The 26,441-nt window shown below is 44.4% G+C and overlaps 1 protein-coding gene across 6 annotated transcripts in view; it reads right to left on the minus strand.

Annotated features, from left to right (window-relative positions):
• LOC138569611 (sodium channel protein type 5 subunit alpha-like) overlaps positions 1-26,441 on the minus strand; it is a 1,199,462-nt gene that overhangs the window by 828,772 nt on the left and 344,249 nt on the right. For all 6 annotated transcript variants that reach the window (XM_069647738.1, XM_069647737.1, XM_069647740.1 and 3 more), the window contains exon 2: positions 25,683-26,001. In XM_069647738.1, coding sequence (XP_069503839.1) covers positions 25,683-25,949 — 267 coding nt within the window. In that variant the 5' untranslated portion in view covers positions 25,950-26,001. The remainder of the gene's footprint in view (positions 1-25,682; positions 26,002-26,441) is intronic.

Consider the following 26,441-nt stretch of genomic DNA (forward strand, 5'->3'; position numbering starts at 1 on the left):
TAATTCCCAGATCCCTGTGGCACTTAGGGTGAAATGCGTCTATTTCAGAAATTCCAATAATGATGCCAAATATTAAAACAGACACAATGTACAGTTTGTTATTCTGTGCGGAGTAGATTTTACAGTACGGCTGCACTGCTCACAGTAGGTGAGGTCACGTGAGGTTCCACTTCTGCAGTGTCATAGGCATGCTTATCAATGCTACAAAGCGGAGTCAAATGCCTTGAAACAATAGTCCCAGGAGCTAAGAAGTGTGTACCTACATTTTTACAATGTATATTATTTTCTCTATCCATTTGCACAAGCCAGTATACACGCATGGACACAGATATGCTTCTAAAGGGTCATAGCCTTATCCCAGTATAAGGAGTGGTGAAGCATATGAGGTATCGGCTGAGGGCTGTTGAATTCCGGGGAGAGAGCCCTGTGCACTTTGGTGGACCTTCTAGTAGAAGACTTCCCTAATGCTAAATTCCAGCCATAAACCTGTGATATCTCATACAATTATGAAGGTTTTCAGAGAGAAGATTAAACCTTCTTAGGATTCTAATATGTAGATTTTCTTTTAGGGACAAACTTTTCTAGCTTTGTAATGAATAAAAGATCCTGATATAGCCATCCACCAATGAGAAGTCGATACTCAGATGTACAAGAGAGTAAAAAGACCACAGGACATCAATCATCTCTGCGACTACCTAGCCTTCATCCAGTCCTACCTCAAACTTAACCCACCCAAGATGAAATTCGTCCTCATCGTTCCCTCCATTAAACAACAACTTGTTACAATGGCTCAATGCTATGTGCCTAGAAGGATTTGATCCTCAACTCTCCGATTCAGCAAAATCCGTAGGCTTCACCATTGACAGCAGCCTGTCCTTTCAGAATTACATAGCCAAGCAGGCTCAAACATCCTGGCTCCAAATCTCCACCCTTTGCAAAATGAAAACCTTCATCCCACAGCAGGACTTCCGGGCCATAGTGCAGGCCCTTGTGGTCTCGCACATTGATGGGGAAATGCCCTCCTGACAGGGCTCCCAGCAACCCACTTGGCTTCCCTAAAAGCAGCCCACCATGCTGCAGCGCGTCTTACTACAGTTCTGTGGAAACTTGTCCAAATCACCCCCGCCCAATGCAAGCTATATTGATTGCCTCTCCAGGCCAGGATACTGTTCAAGATTGCATATATCTTCTACAAAGTTACAAAAAGCACACCAGCGTACCTGGCAGCTAAGCTTTACATATCTGTTGGCACACACTCCTCGTGCAGCAAATGGACCAATCAACTTGAATCACAACTTCTCTGCAAAGAGAGGATCTGCTAACAAGCCTTCTCTTGTCACACTCTAACCCTCTGAAACTCTATCCTAGTATCAGCTCGGAATGCCCCACAATTCTCCAATTTGAAAATTCTCTCAAAATGTGGCTTTTTCAACAACACCTGGCCAAGGACTAATCCCAATGGATGCACAAATTGATGCACAGACTATAATTTACAGAACTGCACTACTGTTAAAAGAAGCCATCTGTGATGAATTGCCAGGTATTGTCACTCCTCCCCAAGGTGGAGCCCTTTCCCATGAGGATAGGGAGGTGCAGCCACTACGCAACAGTCCCCATAGGGTGGTTTATTGCGGGAGGACCTCATGGGGAGGGACTGCTCCTCTGGGGGTAAGGATGATCACCTAGGGTACAACCTGTTGGCCAACAACACACCCCAACCTTCCCTAACCCACCCTCCATTGTAAATGACTTCCTTGAGAGTAGACCCACATATTTCTGTAGTGTAGGAGAAACAGCCAAAATGGAAAGTATCAGGATGAAGAAGAGCACAGAAGACATGAAGATGACTGACTGTGCTAGCACTGGTACGAGGTGGCCCCAGGGATGCATGAAGATCAACATATTAAGAACATCAAAAGACTTTGACAATACACATGGATGGGACTGGAAACAATGTATAAAAATAGAAGAAGGACGGAAGATGTTGGCAAGCCCAGCAGGGAGAGGCAGCAGGTGTGGGAACCATTCCGAGCGAGAGTTTCAAATCATGTCAGCTGACTAGGGAGACTGTAGAGAGGAGGATGCCGGTGAAGCACTGAGGGAGTTAATCGAGGGTCCAGCTGTAGCGGAGGAAGCCCGAGCAGTCCAGTAAAGGGCAGAGCCACTGTGCTGCTGCAGAAGCAGAAGAGAGAAGTCCAAAGAGCCGGAGAGACGTACCCGGGTCCCAGGAAGACCAAGTGGTGTACCTCAGTCCCAGAGAATGTAACGGGAGGCATGAGAGACTCAGAGGCGACACAGGGGTAAAGAGGGACAGGTTTGAGCGGCTCGCCATGGGCCCAGTAGTAGGACGGGTTGACTGGGCGGGCATACGAAGAGAACTTCCTCATCACAGTTGCATCAATAATCAAACTGAAAACCAGAGAATGGTATAGGACCCCCCCACAAGTGCTACAAGCATTTGAGAAGAATTACCTCATTGCAGCAGCAGCAACAAGCCCACTGACCACCAGAAAAGGTGTAGAGAAGGAGCTAAGTACCCCCACCTCAATCACCTCACCCATATTGCCTATTTGTTGGACACCAGAATGAGACACAAGTACAAAGCCCTTTGAACTACAGATACCAAGCAGAATCCTGGAAGCAAGGCTCCCACTGAGACAACCATACCCGCATATGAGACAGTATGATGGCTGTCCGAGTGATAGTCTGGAAGAAAGGAGGATAAATTGAAGAAACAAAGAGAAACAATGACGTCATACAAATACAAAGCTGTCGTATATAGAAACGAGCTGCAGAAACGAGAGGATGTAGACACATTCTATAAGGCATCAAGAAAGGATTGAGATGAATGACATCTTGGGATCAAGATGAAGAAACGTATGCTGCAGAAACGATGAAGATATCAAGCAATTTCACATGTGTAAATATGCAAAGAAATGTAAGCAGATGAAGTATTCTTAAGACTAGCTTTATAGTAAATAGAGTGCAGCATGCGCCAACATGTACATTGGATACAAATCGTGTGAAAGAGCTACGCTTCCTGTTAAGAAGGCATGAACGAGAACAAGAAGACATCAGAGGTCTATTGGAAAATAGCATTTTAATACACTGAAAGCTCAATTTTGTGGTATTTAGTCACGTGGGGAGGAGAAGTCAAATGAGCATGTTGGTCACACCTACGCACAAGGGCAGAGTGTGCCTTTACTCCCCTGAATACTTCAGTAGCAAGGAACATTTCAAAGGACAAGCCAAATTGACAGCAGACCACTGAGGTGATGATGGATGGTCCTGCTAATTGGTGGAAAGCTATGGTTAAGACTAGTTTATCTACACCTGGATGCTCAGTCTGCGGGTCTGCTAATGTAGGTTGGGAGGGTACTGACAGAGGTTAGCATGATTAAGGGTCCTATAGAGGTGTAGCCAATTAGATGTTGTGTATTTAGTGATGTTCATGGTGACAAATTTTAGGGAAGGGCTAAGTTGCCCCATCTGATGTTTAGAAGCCTATCACTTTATTTCACTGCCCAAACGAGTATGGATCGTATACTTAGATGATCCGTTTAGACCCTATCACATTCACCCATACGTTTTAGGCTTTGCCACATAGGATGACATTTGTGGTATGCAGGTTAATGTCATTAATGATGAATATTTACTATAAAAGTTTGAATTGTTTTATGAACTTCTTTGAGATCGTGATCAGAGACGTCTGCTGATGTCCGTTGTACTCCCTGTTTTAGATAATTGATATTAAAACAGTTATCTTTTTGCCAACTACATGAGTTGTTTGAATTATTGATGTTTGAATACAATTCTGTATCCCCATCTATCTCAAGGGTATTGCTATCTCATCTTAAAGGGCTGGAAGGTCCAGTTCAAAGGGTCTGGGACCCCACCACAAGTGAAAGGTGCATCCGAGAAGAACTTCCTTGTCGCAGTGGTGGCAACAATCCCAGTGACCACCAGAAAAGGGTCTGTTACCCCAACACAAGTGCATGGAGCATCCGAGGAGACCTTCCTCGTCACAGTGGCGGCAACAAGCCCACTGACCACCAGAGAAGGGTTGGGACCCTAACACAAGTGAACTCAGCATCAGAGGAGAACTTCCTCATTGCAGTACCAGCAATAAGCCTGCTGACCACCAGAGAAGGGTCTGGGACACCCCCCCACCCATGAGTGTACTAAGCATCAGAGGAAAGCATTCTCATCGCAGTGGCAGGGAAAATCCAGTGAGGCCCCGCAAAGGATTTGGGACTTTGCTAATTCCACGACAAGGGGACGAAAGAAACATCAAGTTGAAAGATATGGAAACAAACTCTCAAACACCTGGAGAAGAGAGTCATTCTCCTGGTGAAGAAACTGAATGCCCTTTTTTGCAACTTTCTTTATTGATGTGCTTGGGAACACAGTATATGCAAACACAGTATACATATCATAGCATTATTCAATCAGATCAAACAAGCAGTTGACATCAGATATAGACTACTAGGAGGCATGAACATGGATAAGGAGCATTGGGATCACCAGAGGTACAGACAAATATGAAGTAAGTACGTTAGGGAAGTCCTACTGGGCGCGTCGAAATTGCAGTAAGGAAGACCAATTTGATAATGAATGTGAAACTACTCACTGGGAGATTCCAAGAGAGAGGATAACCATTAGAAATCTTAAAGAGATCAGAAGATAGGACCTAAAAAATTAGACAGGTCCAACATGCTAAAATCTACTGCTAACAAAGTAAAGAGTAGAAATACAACCATTGACATCATCACACAATATTAAAAATATGCGCGTAATCTGTATAAACTGGTGCTAAAACACTGGCACATTTTATATATGGATTCTGATCTCAAACAACAGATAGCACACAAGCTAAAATATGTATTCACATGAGCATCAACTATCAGAAACAAACTATGTCCATCATTTCTTGATACTAGCAACCATGTAATCAGTAGTGGCAGTGACTGGCTGCAGACACTAACAGGTTTTCACAGCTGTGGTACCTGCAGAATGTGCAGGTATGCTCATGCAGACCGTGATACATTCATTCAGGAAGATGGCTTAGCCATTAAGATGAGAGATTTCATGAACTGCAAGACAACTTTTGTTGTATATGCGATATTCTGCGTGTGCAAGAAACTGTATATAGGGAGCACTATAAGACAAATGCAAATCAGAATCAGAGAGCATCTTGACAGTCTCAGTAATCAAGACCCCAAGCTACCACTGGCAGTGCACTGGCAGACATGTCACCAGATGCAAGATAAGAAGGATCTCAGGTTCAGAAGACTAATGAAGGCCAAACATGGCAAAAGAGGTGGGGATCTGAGACTTAAATTAAGGCGCATGGAATCAAAAGGCATTGGTAATTTACGCTGTACCTCGATGGGCCTCAATACGGAACACGAGATGCATGTGTTCCTGTGAAATCCAACTGTTTTAAAGCCATGCAGGACTAAGGATGGCCACTACATGTCATATGACATCTACATGTAATAGTACCAATCTTGAGCCGTGTGCTGAAGTTTTTGAATTTCTACCGTATTATCTATAGAACTCACTACATCTCACATGATGTGAATCTCAACAATGATGCATGCTATTACATGTATCTCTGGCTCTTTGTTCAACACGGTATCTCTATTTATATTGCAACATATGGAAGCTGTCTTTAACATGCATAGATAGATGTAATATACAATGTAATGATAGGATATCTGAATTGTAACTGTTACTAAATATCTGCCACAGTGGTCGAAGTGAGCAGGATTGGTCAGGAGCTGTGCTCCTTTACTTTTTAAAATTATGTTTTACAGCTCCTATACATTTTATTTTAAAAATAAATCGTTCCAGAATGGTTTAGTTTTATAATAAAAGTGTAGGAAGAACTTGAAACTTGCACTTGCAGTGCAGTGCACTGGACGTTCCTAAAACAGAAGGTGCATGTGTTTGGGGGTTTGTAAATGTACGAAAGATAAATAAAACATTCTAATAAATAATGTTGCAACAAATACAACAATTACAAAAAAATACATTTTAGTTACATTCATAGCATTTGACCCAATGTGAAAATATATCAACTCATGCTTAACCAGGAATAACTCCCTTGTTATCCAGGCCAAGAGCTTCAGGGTTAGCACTAGGTTTGATCTTCAGTTGATTTAAGTAATTCACAAATGCATATCTTAAACGTTTAGAGTTTCCAGTATACATTCTTAACCATAATTCATCAAGATACAACTCATGGTTAGTGTCAAACAAATGCTTAAAATAAATAATTTGTAGCGATAACAAGACTTTACACTCAACCAATAGATGTTTTAAAGTTTCGCCCATTTGTTTACAGAAACGGCATTCAAGGTTGTCCTCCGAAATTTTTCCCCATTTGACCATTATTTCTTTCGTAGGCCAAATGTTCAGTCTGAATCTCAAGAAGTCAGATCGATGGGTTGTGTTAGGAGATTGAGATAGATATTTTTCAACCTGACCATAGACTTTGAGAGCAAAAGGATTCCAATCACATTTTTGTATTGTCAAACATGCAGTTCTTGTTTTAATCCAGTCAGCTCTGCTTAGCTTAATTTTAGCTTTATCTGGGTTTCCTGTTAGTAGCTAATGTGTTATGCTTGCACTTGTCAAGATTTTACAAGCAAAAGTGCGCCAACTCTTGGCAAATGGATCATTAGATGTTAAAAGGTAATTGGACAGCATCAAGAACAAGCCATTGTTATAATCCTTCATTATACATTTCCTATACAATTGACAGATTTTCCACTTGTAAATTGCATAAACTGAAATAAGTCCCAATTCATGTCTGAAAACAGACATAGATTCAGACATGGGTAGCAGCAGTGACTTCTTCCAGTAGAGGCTCTCGAATTTCAACCAGTATGCGTAGGGTCGATACTTTTTAGTTTCCGAGCCATAAAGTAATGTAGGTATATATATTTGCTTGAAGTTTACAATTAAGGGGCTAATAGAAAATGTACAGTATTTCCTACGGATAAGTCTCATTTGTGACAGAGCCGTTTTCTGTTTTAGCTGTAGATAGTCACCATATGGCCTGTCAGAAATGTGATCATTCACACAGATACTCAAATAGATATATGTGTGCACTACCTTCAAGGCGATGTTTTGTAAGCTCCACTGATAGCGTTTTTGTCTTTTTTTTGTCCCAAGTTGCATGACTTGTGTCTTTTTAAGATTAATGCTGATACAATTTTTACTAGCATATGCATCCAGTACATTCAACATATTACGCAGTCCAACAGGTGTTTGCGATATAAGAACCATATCATCAGCGTAAAGAAGCCAATTAATAATTGAGCCATTTAGTTCTTATGGGTTCCGACAAAAGCCGAGTAGTTCTTATGGGTTCCGACAAAAGTCCAACATTATTCATCCTGATTTGAATGGACGTATTTGAGTGGAATTCTACAATCCATTTTAGGATGAACCACGAACAGTCAAGGACCATTAACTTTTTAAAGAGTAATTCTCTTGGGACAAGGTCAAATGCTGACCTAAAATCAACAAAAGCTGCATATATTGGTTGTTTATTTCGTTTCCCCTGCAGAATAATGGCATTCAGAATCGTTAGGTTAATGACTGCACCTAGCCCCGGAATAAAGCCCGTTTGAAAGGGGTCCCTATGATTCAGTTTATCTAGCCATTTGTTGAATTCCCTCAAGATCATTCGGGCAAAGATTTTCCCTGGGCAATCTAGGAGAGCAATTGGTCTGTAAGATGTCGGATTTGTGCGATCACCTTTTTTAAATATGGGAAGTATCACAGATGTTTGCCACGAGGGGGGTATATGCCCAATTCCATGATCTCCTTGAAGATAAGGTATAGAATATCAGCCCATATGACCTTGTTCTGTTTGATTAATGAATTGTGAAGGCCATCCGGCCCTGAGGCTCGAGAGGTACTCAACTTAGATATATAATGTAAGATATCCTCTCGGTCGAATTGTACCGTATGATCGAGGTCAATTTTGTCCCACTCTAGGCAGGTGTCTGGCAAGGGAGTACAATAGATGTTATTAAAGTGGAGCTCCCACTCATTTGCCAGAATGGAATTGATCTGTACTGCTGCCTGATGTCGGTAACCTGCAGTGTTCAAGAGCGCCCCCCCTGATGATTTCATGATGATCTGTTTTGACATAGCTTCACCATCACACTAATATTGGAGGGCACGACGACCCAAAAGCCATCTTTTATACATTTTTTTTAGCAGTTTTATCTGCTCAAGATTTGATGTTAAAAATTCTTTGGGAGCCCTTAGCAGCATTTTTACATGTTTTCTTCAATCCTTCTTTTTGTGTTTTACCTCGATGTCAAAAGTGTGAGTGTGAATGGGGTGAAACCCTGGAGCATTTGAACTTTTAGATGAAAATAATTGCATGGCATGAATATAACAAGGGCTGTCAGAAACACTGGAATCACCATAGGCATCACTCAAGTTTTGCCTATAACGAAGTATTTTGTCTTTTGACCATTTTATACGGTTCCACGTATTATTAACTAGGAGATTCGTTCAATTTGAATTGTAGGTCTTGGATTGCACTGTAGGCCAATTACAAATCAAATTTAGCTGACTATGATCGCTCATTATTGTAGACTTTATGTTAAGAGAGATGATTTTAGAGAAGAACTGGTTATTAACATAAATGTAATCCAGTGTAGAGTGACAGCCATCATTATGCCATGTAACTCTATGGGGAACATCACCCGGCACTGCACCATTGGGCATCACAAAGTTTCTACTATTCATTAACATTAGCCAGTGATGTTCATCAGTTGTCTGAGATGATGTAGATGTAGATTCAGATAATAAATGCATGTTCAAATCACCCATGACAAGGATTTCCATAATGGATATATAAAGTAAGAGTTGATCCAAAATGTTGCTAAGATTGTAAAAAAATTCATCTGAGGTCAGATGTTTCCTACCCCAGTAGATATTTACTATGGCACTGTGAATTAGGCTTTGTCGAATTTTCGTAATTTGGAAGCAAGGCGATGGAGATCTGTGCCAGATAACTACAACATTTTTATCCTTACGGAACGCCGTCATGAGGCCAACCATCGGTCTGCCCGTAAGAGTAGCAATAGCAGGTACCAGATACATTTTGTATAGGTCCCAGATGGGAGGAGTTCGCAGCCAGGTCTCCTGGAGAACAATGATATCATATTGTAAAAGATCCTTACTGTTGTTGTTCATAAGATGTTTAAAACCCGTGTTGTTCCAGGAGACTAGGCTAACAAAGTCACTCATCTGGGACGGTTACGATGTTCCACCTTGGCCTCGATTCACCCACGCCTCATAGGAATTTGATTCAGAATTCAATTGAGCAACGGTTTTATCCCTATAGATTCTAGGTTGGGGTAAAATTGATTTGTCTGTCATTTGCTCTCAGGGGTTTGTATTGTGTGTGGGAGGGGGCGTGGTTATGGGGTTTGCGGGGAGTGGGTGCAGGCCAGCAGGGAACATAGTTCCACTACTTCTTTTCATACACCTCGACCACTGATCTGCCTACATTTTGAATTTTGTGAGGCATTTACAATATCACCATTCGGGCTGATTAAAGATCATTCATGGTCCCTTTTTGCTAACATTACTACACCTATCAAAGTGGCATCACCCGGCACCCTAAGAACACTTAGACACACCTAACAGACTTTGCAGAAAGAATGACAACGCCACTGTTTACTAGTCTCACGCTGGCTCACAAGAACGCAGCTCATTAGGCACGTCATGCGCACGTTCTATGATTTAAATAAACAGGCAACATTGCGCCCACATGCTCGACAAGCCGCAAGGTGCCGGGGAACTGTCCCCACTCCAGGAGAGATACCTGTCAAGGTAAGAATGGGGGTTTCTATTAAGATATTGTTGATGGCAATTATTTGCCTAACACCTAAAATATTATGCCATGATCGAGCACAGCAAACCATATGTTAAGAAAATAATGATTTACTGTCCTGTAGGTACTTTCTAGTTGAGGTGTGGACATAGCGCTAAAGGGGATATCACACCGTTGATTTGTTCTTGCTAGATGTCACCTATCAGGGTATTATTACCACCAAGCCACGTTATGGGCCTTGGCATATGTACAAGCAGGGTAGGCACGGTGCACTGCCATACAAGATATTGACTATATGGGTTCTCCCCCTTCTTTATAGGAATATATAAGGGATCTTACATATAAACACTACGAACCCACTGGGAGGAAAATACTAACCAGAACCGCGAGAAGAGGCAGTTTCTGGCCATAGTCTACATTGCTATGTTGAGGAATTGATTTGAAATTATAGGGTAAAGGATGAAATGGGCATGGCCCTTTTGAAATTACCATAGACTTAATACACTGAATGCCATTGTAGGGGGCCAGGACACTTTGCTAACCTGACAATGCCTGCCAAATCTTTAACTCTCTAATTCACTTCCAACATCAGTTTCTACCAGAGTTAATGACAACATAGAATGGTGATTCTTGCAAGATGCGTCACAAAACTGTCAAAAGTAATTTGCCATTGCGGGATAAAAACCGCTACCAGCACTATCTGAGACGTATTAAGACTTCCTAGAACCAGCATAATGTTAAAGAATTTGGGACTGCCGTTTTATTATATGCCTGATCCATGTTCCATGTTTCCTGTCCGTTGGTTTCTTATGCTCTTTCTGCCTGCACCAAAATTACGAACATGGTATGTAATGGCAAACTTATATTTCTGGATTTTGGAATTGTTGATTTTATGATTTTTTACTTTCAAAAACACATGTTACTACCAGCCTTGAGGACGACCTTTGGTCGAAACTCGTGTGAGCTGTAAGCAGGCACTGGCTACAAGCAGACATCGCCAATGGACTATGAATAAACCATACTTAAGACAAACTGTGTTAATGTTTGATGAAATCATCATATTATTTAACTGTGCTAATAGTGGATAATATTAAGATACCCAATACTGAACAATAGATACTTTGCTGACCAGATACTTTTTACTCACCAACCTAATACAGATAAATATGAAGTACGGTTTAGGCGATGGGTAATCAAATGACGTGCACTTATTACATTACGGGGACATTAACCCGGGTGCACAACAGGATGGACTTAAAGGGCTGCCAAATATCTACTAGGCGGTTTCCTACCGGCTGCATAGTGGCCCATTGGTCTTCAGTGTCACTGGCCCAAGTAACTGGACGCAGCCACTGCCTAATCGTCGGCCCGGTGGGTTTGAGCCACAGTAGCAGTATACAGTGCACCGTCAGCAGCATGCATAGCCCAGCAAGCTTACTCATGCGCCCCTGTAAGTCTTCAAACCTGTGAAAGAGGCACTGCAGGGGGGTGGCATCAATTTTGAAATCAAGCATATCAGAAAGGGCAGCATATACGTCCCTCCAGTACCCATCCAGCTTTGGACATCCCCATATCATGTGAAAATACCCAGCTTCATCTGCACAGCACCTGGGGCAGGAGCCCGATCCTGTCTGGGAAAATAGTTGAAATGTGGCCGGGGTATAGTGGTATCCGTGTAATACTTTAAGCTGAATCAGGGGAAACCTGGAATTATAGGAAACCCTATGGGTTTGCATACAAATATCCTTTCAAATATCATCCGTGATGTCAATATTCATCTCTCGTGCCCATTTGGATCGGGTCTTAGTGGGAGTGCCCTCTGTACGGTCCTGTACGGTCCTGAACCAAACCATACAAAGCCGATGCTATGCCCGGGTCCTGCGTGCATTCATAATAAATTCAAGCTTAGAGTCGTTGGGTGGCATGACCGGAAACTGCCCAGAACCCTCTGAACGCCATGCACAATCAATTGTACTGGAGTCATCGCGTAGATTGACGTTGCGCAATCCCATGCATCTCTTGAGCAGTAATAAAGTTCCCAGATACATACATGGGCCCCAGAGAACCAAACCAGCTCAGGATCCACTGCCGCACAGTAGCAGCTTGTGCCCTATGGAGGGAAGGGATGCAATTCCATAAAGGGAAGCCACTGTGAAAGGGTTGGGGTAAACCTAGGAGCTTCCACACTTTACACCAGGCAAACGCAGTCCCACTGGCAGGGTCAAATGGATAGAGGCCTGCAAATGATGGTGGCAGTACCAGAGACCTAATTCCTTGTTACCCAGCAGAACCTCTCTCGATTTTAACATGAGGGTGAGATGTGTTACTTGCGAACCAGTAGGCTGTATATTGTGCCTGTGCCACTATCCAGTATATCCTAAAGTCGGGGGCCACAAACCCCCCTGAGCATGAGGCCTAGACAGCATTTCCCATTTGAGGGATACCAAGCCAGGATGCCCCATGAAGGTATAAATGTTGGCATCAAGCTCCTTAAAAGAATTCACTCCGGGACACATGGGATGCTTTGGAAGGACCAACATCTTAAGCAAGGCTATTCTACCTGCCACGATCAACGGTAACCGCGCCCTAGCCTGGATTTTAGCTGAAAGGTGGTGCATGTAAGCATTATAGTTGCGGTCCAGTAAGGACGTGTGGTGTCTGGTTACTGTGATCCCTAAGTATTTGACCTCACATGGTGACCAGGAGAACCCTAGTAAGTCATGTGGTTCCATCGTCACGTCGGTCAGCGGGAAGTGTTCGGACTTGGTGCAGTTTACACAGACACCTGATAATTCCCAAAAGGTGATTATGTCCCGCATGATCGGAGCCAAGTGAAGCTGGGGTTCCCACACATAAAGTATCACATCATCAGCATAAAGGGATATAATTTCGGGTTTCACCTTTCAGTCTAATCGCCCTACGCCTATGTTTATCCGTGGTTAATCCTCCAGTGGTCTTGATGATTATGGCAAACAGGAGGGGCGACAGGGGGCAGCCCTGATGCATGCCTCTATCTATGGGAAATGGGGAAAAGAGCATTCTTTTTAAACGAACCCTAGCAGATGGGGATCCTTATAGCAGTCACACCCAAGACATGAAATTGGTGCGAAAATTGCATTTGCTCAGGACGGCATACATAAATTGCCACAAGACCAAGTCAAATGCCTTTTGTACGTCAAGTGCGGCTGCCACTGCCTCAGCCACCGGATATATATGGGCAAGAATTTTAAAAAAGCATCACAGGTTCAGCGCTGTAAAGCACCCGGGAATAAAGCCTGATTGTTCCAGTTGAACTATATGGAGCATGTATGGCGACAAGCGAGTGGACAAAATTTTGGCGAAAATCTTGCCATCAGAATCAGTGAAAGGGCCGGTAAGAGGCCCAGTGCTCAGTGGGTTTGTTGGGTTTCAGCAGTACCATGATGACTGCTTCTCTCATAGTAGGGGGGAGTAACAAGTGCCTCGATCCACATTTTGTAAAGGTGAGGAGCCAAGGAAAATTTAAAATGTTTACAAAATCCAGCTGTCAAGCCATCCGGGCCTGGAGCCTTGCCAGAGGGATAGACCGGTCAATATCATCCAGAGAGATGGAAAGATCTAGCATAGCTCTAGCCTCATTGGACAGTAGCGAAAGTAGGAGATCTCCCAAAAATCTATCTATGTCGGCCGGCGAGCAAGCATCTTTGTTTGAATACAGGTCAGGTAAAAAGGTTTCTGAATACCCGGTTTACTTCAGTCAATGTATGCACTAAGGCTCCAGAATCATCATGGGTGGAATTTAACTGCTACCACCCTCTTGGTGAATGACACGAGCCAGTAATCTGCCCCGTCTCTCGCCTTCTGCGTAACTCTTCGCTGCCATCGGGGCATCTATTATTCATAGCTCCCTCTCAACATGCTTCCTGAAGTCGTCTAAATCATCTTTAATCTGCGCTAGAGTGGCAGATTGGGGGCAAGTCAACTGCCTCTGTTCCAGGCGATGCAAGATGTCCTTTCTGTTCTTGATGTCTTGTCGTATGGTATAAGAATACCATGCTCAGTGGACATTGCAATTCCTGAGACATAAGTTCTGAAGGCTTACCACAATACACTGCAGGAAAGCACAGACCCTAAATTCGTTTAGAAGAATTGTTTAACATGGGCCTCAAGATTAGTCTCAAAATCAATGTCAAGCAACGCCTGAGATCTGAATCTCCAGCTGGCACTGGGTTTAGGGAGACCATCCAAATGGAGAGATACCAGGACAAAGGAGTGATCAAAATATGTTCTGTGCAATAAATCCACTTGGTGACGGCACTAAGTAGTACATCAGAGATCAGCCATAAGTCAATACAAGAGGAGGAGTCATGGACAGAGGAGTAGAAAGAATATGCACTGTTGGTCGGAAAAGAGCCCTCCACACATCCACGATACCCAGATCAGCCATACTGTTGCGCACCATCTGAGCGACTTTCGTGAGCATCCTACATCTCCGACCAGACATGTCCAAGTTGACGTCTAAAATAGTATTGAGGTCTCCGCCCCACAGTACGGGCACAGCTAGTAAATCTGTGATTCCCGCGTAGAACTTCGGGTCATCCACATTGGGGCCCCCCTATACATTCAACATGATCATCGCCCTCCCTGCCAACATCCCATAAACCATAAAATACTGCCCCAGGGGGTCCATGTAGGCCTTCTTATGCATAAATGGTACAGAGTTGTGAAGCACAATCATCACTCGCCTAGACTGTGTGGAGTACGTGGTGTAGAATCTATGTTTGCCCCAGTTTTTGGAAAACCCTGTCCATCCTGCGGCTAGCAGATGGGTTTCTTGGAAGAACAAAAGCTGGATCGTATGCTGCTCCACATGGAGCTTGTGCTTCTGCATTTAAACAGGATTCCCCAACCCTCACACATTATATCCTAAGCACCGATGTTCACCCATCCCCACCATGCCAAACCCTAGCCACTCCCTGACAAGTGGACCACGTTAGAAAAGTCTAATCCCAACTGCTCTGCAACAACTGCCAATGTAGAGATAATGTCAGCGCATTTAAACCAAGCGCATTTTGAAACCCCAACTTAATACCTTCACCCCTTCTGTGATCTTCCCTCCAATTGAGAGGATGCATCCCCATGGAACACAACCCCAGTAACTTTTCAAACTTCCATGGGGAGGCCAGTGCATGGGTAGCAACTAGGGGTCTAGTACAACCTTTGAAAAAACAGGGTGTTAAACAGTAATGTTTCTCCTGAGTTACAGTAAAGAACATGAAAGGCCAGTAACATGGAGCAGAATCCACTGCTCAGCAGCGACATCAAAGCAACACGAAATCTGCTAAAGCCCCCAAAGATGGGAGACAAAATCCAGTATAGTGAGCATAACGGCAAATTGAGGAGTATCGTTACCCAGCAGAGCGTTCATCTAGATATTTCATGGCCTCCTCTGGGAGTGTAAAAAGGTATGTCTTGCCACCACTCTCAATGCATAACTTGGTTCGGTGCAGAATTACGTATTTCATGCCTTACTCGCAAAGTCTCTTTTTTACTGCCAGAAACATCTTCCTTTTCTGCTGCACCACCACCAAAAGGTCAGGGTAAATATGTAGCCTGCTAGAGCCTTTTCCCATGCAGTCTGCAGGATAGCATCCCTGTCACGGTAATTTAACAAGTGGGCTATTATAGGATGTGGTGGCACACCAGGTTTGGGTTTAGTTGCCAGAGACCAGTGGGCACGCTCTACGGCAAACTGAGGTGACAGTATAGGGGTATCTAGCAGAGTTATGAGAGTATGCTCCACAAGGTCTTTCATGGATCCATCCAAATTGTCCTCCGGGACCCCATTTCAGCACAATCTGGATTATGTCATGATCCTACCCGCCTGCCACCCAGCACCGCTACATGTGCACATTCAGAGACTCTGGGCTCGATTCTCATCAAGGCACAGTGAGCATTCTAAACTACATACTTCATTGTGTCTATTTTGAAGTGGGCCTGGGCGTCAGCGCAGTGCACGACAGTGCACTGTCTGCAATCCACCTGTTTTCTGTGATAACAGGCAGATTGTAGTCTCTGCAGCATTTTCGTGAAATTTCATACATCAATCGCAATTTAACAAAAGTGCTGCTGAGAATCTATTTTCTTTGCAAACTGTCAGCCACGCTCTGAAATACTTGTGTTGCCGGCTATAAATTAACCATAATTGTGTTCTCTCAGCTATGGAAAACTTCTCAGTGATAATGTGGTCTCCTTTTAAACATGGAGCCTTATTTCTGGAAGTAAACATTTTCATGCACTTTGTAAGGTTGCATTCAATTCAATGGCAGCTAATGGCCAAGAATTGTTTAGTGGATTACGACTATATAAAATATCCTTCACTCTTTAGCCATCATGTACCAACCAAAGTTGGAACGTGCCGACATTATCAAGGTGTGTTTATTTCAAACGGGAGTACGGTGCCCACTGGTGTCACTCCTCCACAACAGCGAAACTTCAGTGAGCCAACCGCCACCAAAGGAAGTGCCGTATTTGGACAACAATTTTTCACTGTTGCTAATGTGGAGGAGTGACACCAGAATGAGCATGCAAAGTAACGGTTTCCGAAATTGCTGGTCATCAAGTTGATTTCCAGGCAATCCTAGCAACCCGTCACACAGGTTTATGAAGTGGCGCTTTCTTTGCTCCCTTGCTAAAATCTGACATCATGAGGATAGGTGTTAATTACCAAAAATGGCGGAACACCTTTACACAATGTTTTTGGTAATTAACACCTTGTTGAGAATCGGGCCCTCTGTCTGTGGCATAATTGTGTAGTTAAAAATCTACAAACTGCCTCTGCATTAATTTACTTGTTTTACCATTGCAGTTTTGAACTAATCCAATTTCATGATCCATTCCGGGTTTTGGGTTATACCCAAAACCCGGAATGGATCTGGTACATGTATGCTGTCCAAGAGGCAAAGGGCTGAAGGAGGCATACTGAGTATGTTTGTTTGCAGCAAGCTACAATGAGCTGGAGAGGCCCTGGTTGCTCATCTGTTTCAAGCCACTGCAGGTGAGGCTGCTGAGAGCTAAAGAGACTTGAATTACAATCCACTGATGCAGGCTACTGAAGCACGGGCTGGGCTTAATTGAAAACAGCTGCCCGAGGCTGCAATCAGCTCCACCCGGTTGGGTTGTTGGTTAGTAGGGCCTTTATAAACTCACTTAGAACATAAGCAGTTGTTCAGTCAACTGCTTCCGCTGAGAGTTTTTTCTGTGCTCCTGTAAACAGTTATTGAAGCTTTCCTGAATAGGCTGATTTTGGCTTTTGAATCCTGTTTGCTGTTGCTGCTTTGCAGCACCCTTTCCAGTCTGCTTTTGCAGTCTGCCTGTTTTTGAACCGTTCCTTGATTTTCCAGATTGTGACTTCTGAAAATATGCCTGCCTTTGCTGCTGTGTTAGCACATGTCCAGTTGTGTTATGAAGGCCACCCATTTCTGTTCTGATAACTCTTCTGCCTTTCTAACTTTCTGCAAGAACCTTGTTTTCTGTAAGCTTTTCTGCTTCACAGACTTGACTGGTTTCTACCGAGGTTTTCTCTCTCTCTGCAATCCCAGCTTCTTGAGATTTTCCAGTTTTTTCCTTGCCTGTGATATTACCAGACTTCAGTCCATTGTTCTAGTGCCTGATCTTCAGTACGTTTCCTGAACCCCTCGTATCCGCTGTGTTGGCAGCGACCTATTTTGTCTGAGTACTTTGCCTTGTGTGTCCTGATTTCCCAGTCTCTGCTTTATACTTTGTTTCTCTACCTGTCTGGTACCTGGCTATTTCTTTCTACGCTGCTTTCCGCCTGTAGTACATCTTGGTGCAATGTTGTGCCACCACTCGATATCTGTTTACAATGTGACCCTCTCCGTTCAGATCAGATAAGGGAAATACTTCTATTGCCTTCATCTAGTCCATTGGAGTCTTACCTGCCTCAGTATATGGTCTCCAGTTTCACCCTTTCACTGAGTACAACAGTCTCTTCGGCACGCCTAACTCATGACGCTGCTGTATGAAAGTTAAGAGTAATCTGGTACTGATTTTTCCCTAATCCCTTGATAATCCTTATCATATTCCAGTACACACTTCATTCTGATCAATCCGTGCTGCTCAGTATATTTGCTTGCCTTTGCTTTCTCTCTGTCTCTTTACTTACAGACAGCTCTCGCATCTGCTGTTCCTCTGAATACCTGTTTCAACTCAGATCAGCTTGGTATGTAGCCTGTTTCTGTTATATGCTAGCATTGCCTCAGGAATCTACCCTAATCTACAGTGCATATTGTGAGATATAGCTTTTTCCCTGTGCTCGCTGGCCAGAGTTGCTTTGTCAATGAGGTGGCATCAGCTTTCAGCATAGAGACATCATCTTCCATGGTGCTCACTCTTGTCTCCACCCCAGTTAATCGTTGGTCCATTTTCTCCATGCGAGACTTGACCGAGCCGATTATTCAGTTCATGTCATCTAGCTTAATGAGGATGGCTGAGATACTCTCCTGCATGCAGGACATCATGAGTTGCATTTCCAAGGGCTCTCCCTGATCTATATTTCCATCCGTGGTGCCACCCGCCACCTCAGATGCCTTTGGGGTGGCCTTAGAGAACATATTGATGGGGATCTGTTTTCTCCCGGCTCCCTTCATCATCTCCGTCTCTCCAGTGAACTAATCTGCAGCAGCCACCCCTCCTTCCATGAAGGCTCCCACCACCGCGCACAGGGGGCTAGGAAAAGACAGCACAATAGACAGGGTGCAGCAGAGTGAACAACAGTGTCCAGCAAAGAGATACAGGAAGGTATGGGTACCCCCAACTGTCTCACAGGGAAACCGGTCAAAAGATATGCAGGTCAATGATGAGTAGTGTGTCAGCAGCTCACGCAGTCCAAGAACAGGATGACTGGAGATCAGCTGCGCAGACCTCTCCTTAAAGGAAAGCCCCAGTGGGCACCGCTGGCAGAGGGTAATTTAGGTGGTACAGCTCAAGTGCCAAAGGACAAGGGTTTGTCCAGGTACACAGCTCACCACTTTATGTGAGCAGGCGGCAGTCCACTAGCACAGCTGCAGGCATGTAATGTACTAGTAACAGCGCTGTATGAAGCCTGCAGGAAGTCTATGAAATATCAAAGCACATGCTGCTACCGTTCACCATTCATGAGTAGCACTCACTCAGTCTAGGATCCAGAATAGGCTCCCGAGCCCTGCAGCAAAGAGAGTGCCAGCCCTATGATCCAGGAGAGGCATGGGAGCCGCAGGAGTCAAGGTGTCCTTTTTACTGAGATGGTGAATCAGACAGAATAATGGTGGTCGCGGTGCAACGGGGGCTGCCGGCCCCAACGCAAGGTCAGCTCACCAGGCCTTCACATAGTCGCTCTTGCTGAAGATATCAGCCCCCGATTGCTGCCATCCCCCGAACTCCTCCACCTCAGCAGCACAATTCTTGAGCCTTCTCTCCGTCCCATCGTGGGACGCTCTATCTTGCACCACTGCAGTCACAGCATGGGCACACTCACAGAGTCACTCTCCTGGTCTTGAAAGTTCAAGAAACTGAAAAGATCAAGAGACACCAGGGGAAGGGAGTCATTCCCTCTGACTTTGGTGTGAACTATATTGGAGTATGTGAACCAAGACCAGGAAAAAGGAGTCATTCTCCCGGTTCTGAAAGTTGACTGGTGCAAAGGTTTGTTGGATCCACAAGCCAGGGGAAGTGAGCCATTCTCCCTAGCATCCTTTTGCCAAAGAACATTTTTGGGAATACCACCCAAATACCATGAGGAGAGAGTCATTCTCCTGGAGAAGGAACTAGGTTGTGGCAGAGGACGGTGGAGTTTGATTTTGATGGACATTCTGACAGATCCTTTAGAATTAGTTTGACGCAGGCTGCCCCATCTTCATAGTGAAAGTTGCATTATTTTAACACCTCTTTCTATCCTTCTCTGCCGACCCTTAAATTATGTGTTAATATAGGGATTTGTATTTTGTATTTTATAGCGCTTTACCCTATACAGGGATTGGTTTATAGCCCCATCATTTTGCCATTTCGGAACATACCCACTGCCCTTCATTGCAACTGGGAGCAATATTGTGTCCCCATGGACACTGTTCCTGGTGGTGGTGCCATTCGCAGCCACTTTGAGTGAGCGAGTGACTGAATACAGTCATGTAGTACACTTCACTAAAAGGGTCTCCGGGTGGTGATCTCATGAACTTGCCCAACAAAGAGTTCCCTTTCTAAAGGGCCCTGAAATTGGCTAAATGCTGACTGGTGCACAGTCAAGGTGTGATCAACCATGATAAAAGACGGACCCCTCCTTCAAGATCAGCTTTAAAAAAAGAAGAGAGGATGAAATGATGGGCAGAGGGGCTCTGGGCTGAGACACAACACTTTCTGTGGTTGCTAATAAATCATTAGAGCCAACGAGGCGACCGTGTTGAAGGGCCACGATGCAGCAAGGTTCTTTAGCATGGTCCCTGGCGGTTATAGGTCAAAGGTTTGAATCAAAAGGTTTGAAATACAATAGGGTCGAATCAAAAGGACCAAAAACAAAATGTTCAAATGATGTTTTTTTTGTTTTTGATTTTTTTTGGGGGGGGTCCCCCCCAACCCCTGTTTTTGTGGTAAAAAACACTTTTTTTACCTATACGGAAACCCAACAAAAATATATAATAAAACAAAATTTGAACCTTTTGTTTTCGGTCCTATTGACTCGACACTATTGCATTCGAACCTTTTGTATTCAAACCTTTGACCGGGCACTGTCCCTGGCACCCTTAACGACCTATATAGCCCATTATGATAGGCTATAAAGCTATCACAACCCGAGCAAAGTGCCCATATGCCTTGCGCTGTATACCCAATGCGCTTGACATTATCAAAGATTCCATTCTAAGGTGCCCACCATGCAAAAGTAAAAGGCGCCACAGGGTAAGGTGGAGGCTGGCAGGAGCAGAATGCCAGGCAGCACAGTCAGCGAGGATGCTGCAGGGTAGAGGCTGGTGAGTGGGGGTGTGACGGAGGGCATGAGGCTCTCAGAAGGTACGTGCTCACTTTACTGTTGCCATAGTTGGTTGGAACATCTATTGCTTTAAAGTTTGGGAATAGGAGAAGCCGAACGGAAACTCTGAGCTGCTCCTTAGCCGACGCCACAAAGGCACTGCTGACAGCTTCAATGGTTGGCCAAGCAATTCTATTGCTGCTAGTGCAGAACTGAGATCAGAAACTGCACATTTAGAAGTGTCGTTTATTTAAAAACACAGACCACTTCCGTATAGGTAATTTGCCTCCAGGCGGGACTCGTCACAACACCAAATAGTAATGCAAAGCACGCCCCAAAGTGCAACATGAAGAGCTTGACTAGTCGCAGCAGAGCTCTGACCATTAAAAACACACCAATTTCTCAACATGACCGAAGTAGGATCCAATATTAGCTCCTATTTGCCATACGGCCTCCACTATTCACCAACAAAAAAGACTTTAACAGCAGTGCTTGGACCTCCAAACCTGGTCATGGTTTTATGGTTGTGCCTCTGTGCATGTCATCACTTAAGGAGCACTGCACCTGATTGAGAGGGGCGGTGCTGCAGTTAGGCAGTCCAAGGCAGCCGATTATGGCGCCACCAGCAAGGATCAACAAAAGGCACCAGGTTGGCCGTGCAAACATCTGATCTGGTCCAATTCCAAATGAGGACACAGCAGGGGACAGGGGAATCATTGGCTTGATACATTTTCACTTGTCTCACCAATGATGATTGTCTGTAGTGGGTTGGATATTTTAATCATTGAAGTTGAATTTGGGGTTGAAATGTCACAACTGTGTCTTGATGCCTCTTTGGTACTTGCCAGCTGGCGTATCAGGTGTGACGCAGCTCTGTAACTGTCACCACTGTTAATGACCGGGTGAACTGTGTGGCATCCTTGGTGGTATCGGTTTTACTGCTCTCACTGAACATGTCTACTGCATAAACCGTGCTACCGCAACTGGAACTAATCTCGGACCTGTTTCGAAGTGCAAGAATACAATGTAAAGGAATGGTAGGAATCTTTATAGTCACCCCTTCCGCCTCCACAGCACGTGTGATACCGGTTGGTGGACAGTGTTGGATCAAGCCTGCTGCAATGACGCTGTTTCACTTTTAGGGGTATTGAACTTCAATCCTCAGGATCCACATTCAGCCCAGGTTTTCAAGATACCCAGAAAAGGACATTTGCATACAATATATCTCAATGGGAATTGGTGGATATCCTGAAAACCTGGCGTGATTGGCCTTTTGGGGACAGGAGTTCGACACGCGCCCCTGAATCTGCGATGAGCGTTAAATATACACATCACGAAGTCACAAAAGCATTGAAACACACATGGGCTAACTCTCACAGAGATGTTAAGGTGCAGGTCAGATGTACTGTTGGGAAGAGATGGAATTAACATATTCATCATTTCACTGTAAAGTATGAGTGCACAGTGAAGGCCGGGTTATGCATATTGTGAACACACAGTGTCCAGATTCATCTGCCTTGGTATATAATCTCAGGTGGGTGTTACTTAGGCCCCAGGGAGAAGCAGTGCAAAAGCTGGGCAACACCCACAAAGTAGCATCACCATGGCTATTGACGCACGTGTTTATGATCCCTCTGGGACCACCTGCCTAAATATATTGCCTGGTGCCAAAACCAATTGCCGGAAGTACAGTGCTTAAAATGCCCCTAGTGAGGAAAATTATAATGGGAGTTTGCTTCTTCTTAGTGTTGGTACTTATCTTATCAAATGCACTGCCTAAGAACCCTAGACACATTCATGTCCACATGAAGTTACGAGAGGGCCTAAAGCCATGGTCTTTAGTCACTAGCCCTTGACCCTGGCTAGCAATTGTGGCGATCCAGGGTACTAATGTACAATAAGGGCCCAACTTTGTCCTGCATGTTCTCTATAAGAATCATCAACATAAAATATCAATACTTGGATCACGCACTGGAAAACGGACTGGCGGACCATAGTCGCATCCAATAAACTTTGGAGCCCAACGACCTCTGTAGAGCCGATCGTTTTCTGTGGCTGCGAAGATGCAGAACATAAGTCATGGTGTTGAACTAGATCAGGCGTACGATACCATTCAAATGGCCCCCAAGCTGTGCCATAGCCACTTTCGTGTAAGAGAACATAAACATCAGTGAAGTCTTGTTCAAGACAGATCTCTCCTGAAATCCTCAGATCAACCCTGTGGCTGCACAGAAAAGTCGGCAGCGGGCAATGCCTAGGACAGGACGGCCAGTCCTCCAAACCAACCGCTGAGATTCAATCACTGGAGCATTAGCTCCGTCCATTTCATATGAACACTAAGCCATTCATCCAAGATAAGGCAAAATGGAAATCCATAAATTGCAAAGAATCAGTAGGCTTTGCTCACTCTGAAATCGCAACACTGACAGAGGATAACATTTAGGATTTGTTGTGCTACGTAGAAGGTCTGGGAAGGCAATAACTGGTAGTACCTTTAGAAGGTAGGCTCCCATTGAAGACATCACCGGGCCCTTGGATTGACTCATTCCCATCAAGGCGCAAACCACCATGATCTCAAGAACCTAAACAGGGCTGCCTTTAAGTAGTCAGTCCATAGTCCACATCCTCCTGCTTCCAGGAATGAAAGCCTAGCTGGAGAGTCAATTGGTGAACATATCACCCTTATCATGAGGCACTGTACCCCAACGCTTGAAAAAAACCCTCCTCCTGTGCAAACTCTCGATCTCTGCCACCACCTTCATGGGAGTTTCCGGTAAAAAACACTCAGACTCTCCCCTCTGCTTCCAACAACTGGCAGACACAGTGCTATGAAGGTGCCAGAAGGCAACATGTTGGCGCTATGAAGAAAACACCAGAACAAACACTGTAATAAACAGCCACCTAACTTACACCAAAACGGACCAAACGTAAGTGTTTCAAAAGTGTACACAATAGCTTCATTTTCCATAAATTATGTAGGGTTAGCATAAGAAGGGGTGCCACTTATGTCTAAAATATTCATTACAACAGCCAAAATCAGATTCGAAGTTTAAAGATTGGCCCATCCGTGTGTATGCGTACATATAGGCACAGCTTGCAGCAGCACATTCAGGGTCTCCTGATTTCACCATGAGCAAAGTCTACATCAGTCCCATCCTTTTCCACAGGAATATTCTACCAGGCAATAATTAAGCATGTCAATCCCTGAAAAGTGGCAGTGTATGCCTTGTGCAAGTCACTTAGCCACACTAATGCTTGAATACATGGGATGCAAATCATTTTCTCACATTCCTTATAAATCTACTACTCATCAGTTGGCCATGACTGGGTCTGGCTAATTTTCTGTCATAGTTAGTTTAGAAATTCTACTCGCATGTTGCAGAACACTGAGAAACAATTGGGTTTTCAACTGAACAACGTCTACAGTTCAACCTGCCTTAGCACAGAAAAAACAAAATGGCCGAATCATGCTTTGCCATTCTGGTCGAGGGCTTTCAGAAGCAGCGGTGACCGGTGAGCACAGTGCATCAAGAAGTCTTAGGGCCTCATTACACGGTATGCGGTAACCATGGCGCTATCAGTGCCATGGTTGCCGCCGGTATTTTACTGTGTCCGCCTTGGTGGATGGCGGAATTACCGCCCTACTCCAAGGTGAGCGGGGGCGGTAATTCCCCATTCACCAAGGCACTTCCCCATTCCCATTTTTGTCCCCATAGGGCTCAATGGGGAAGGAGCTAATTACGGTACCGCAAACTGCGGTACCGTAATTAGCCCCAAGGTCCCTTTGCGGGTCCCTACTTTAACGGCTGGTGTAAACCAGCCGTTAAGGTCGGGTCCCGGAAAGGGACCTTGTAGTAAGGTGGTAAGGGTTTACCGGTACTGGTGACCTTACCGGTACCGGTAAACCCTTACCGCATTCCGTGTAATGAGGCCCTTAGTGTTTATGCAATTGCTAAGTGTGAGGGCACTGGTCCATATTGTGGTCGATTGAATCACTGGGTTAACCTGCTAAAATGGGGCGTCAATGTGGGGACATGGTGTGATTTAAGTCAATTCTCGTTAATGAGTGTCCACCCCAACGTTACATGTTGAACTCTGTCTATGGAGACATCAAATCACCATAGCAAACCCTACAGAAGTCATATAAAATGCCTATTGAAACTTAGATGTCACGGAACCTTAAAGGTAATGGAGTGCACAGTTAAGAACACAAAACATACACAGCACTTAAGACATAAAAACCTGATATAGGGTGTAGCCAAATTGTGGTTAATCTTGCCGACTTTCAATATATTGGAACCTTTTTTTTCTAAATCAATTTTTTTCCTGCCTTTAAATGCAAAAAATCCAAATTGATTTAGCTCAGCAATGTAGGAAGATATCTAGACCTTAAAATATTCAGGAAGATTGACATGTGATGGGCAATGAAATAAGAGGATAAAGCCGTGGAAGTATCGGTCAGACTTTAACATTTAAGTTGATCTGATCATTTTAGCGTTAACTTTTTCTAGTTTATCTTCAAAATGTTTTGAGACCCAGCTAAGCAGTGGATGCCCTAAAATGCAACAAGTGATGAAATGAAGACCACTTCATCATTCACAGCCATCGGTATCGAATAATCCGGCCTCCAAGAAAGATAAGAAGTAACCGAGGGCGGAATATATTCATCACATGACTAACCTGGTAGCCTCCTAATCAAGGAAAGTTAGAAGCTGAGCTCCTCCCAAGTGATGGCCTGCCCTAGCCAATATCTGATCTTTCACCCCAGTAAGCATGATCCCCACGCAGTGAAATGCTACCCCTGGCAGGCTTCACCTTCTGATTGCTGTAGAATGGGTCAAGGTCCTCCAAGGGTTCTCCAATGAGCTGTTTAGGAAAGTCCCCGTAGATGTGTGGCAGCTGCTTGCCAGCTTCGAGGTCAGGCGATGGGCGAGGTTTCTCCTCTTCCACCACTTCTTCTCGATACTCCTGCTTGGCACTTCTGGCTTGCTCCTCAGCGATGCGCTTCTCAATAGCAGCCAGGGATTCATGAGTGAACCGGTGGAAGCTCTCAGGGCCCTGTGGTAACAGCAGGGTGGCCATCTTTTCATCCTGCTCCTTCTCTGCTCGTCTTGACTCCTACGATTGGAAACAGCTGGAGAAAACAAAAAAAAGAGAGACTCTGTTAGAAGGTGAGCAGCCAGGAAATCAACAAAGGTTGCACAAGTGTTTGTCTTTCATGACAGGTTTGAGAGGTTAACTGTTTTGCATTCACCTTTCCAGTGAAGTGAGGCCCCTTTCTAAGAACAGCATTCCGCATGCAGGAACACAAGGCAATTGCAGAAACAGCAACCGATATGACAGCGTCACCTGAGACTCGGTGAATTGAGGTCAGAAGGACCTCTAACGCCCAATTCCCTGCATGTAAGGGCCGTCAAGATGTGTTTCATCTTGGTGGATGTTCTTGTCCAAAGCAAGATGCATGGGAAAATACCAAAATAAGGGGAAAAGGGAAGAGCGGGAAAACGAAAGAGGCAAGGAAGGAGCTTGATGTTGAATTTGACTGTTCAATTGAGTGGAATTAGAAAGAAAGAC

The sequence above is a fragment of the Ambystoma mexicanum genome, chromosome 2q, assembly GCF_040938575.1.
Source record: "Ambystoma mexicanum isolate Mex_15411 chromosome 2q, UKY_AmexF1_1, whole genome shotgun sequence".
In the NCBI taxonomy this organism is placed as follows: domain Eukaryota; kingdom Metazoa; phylum Chordata; class Amphibia; order Caudata; family Ambystomatidae; genus Ambystoma; species Ambystoma mexicanum.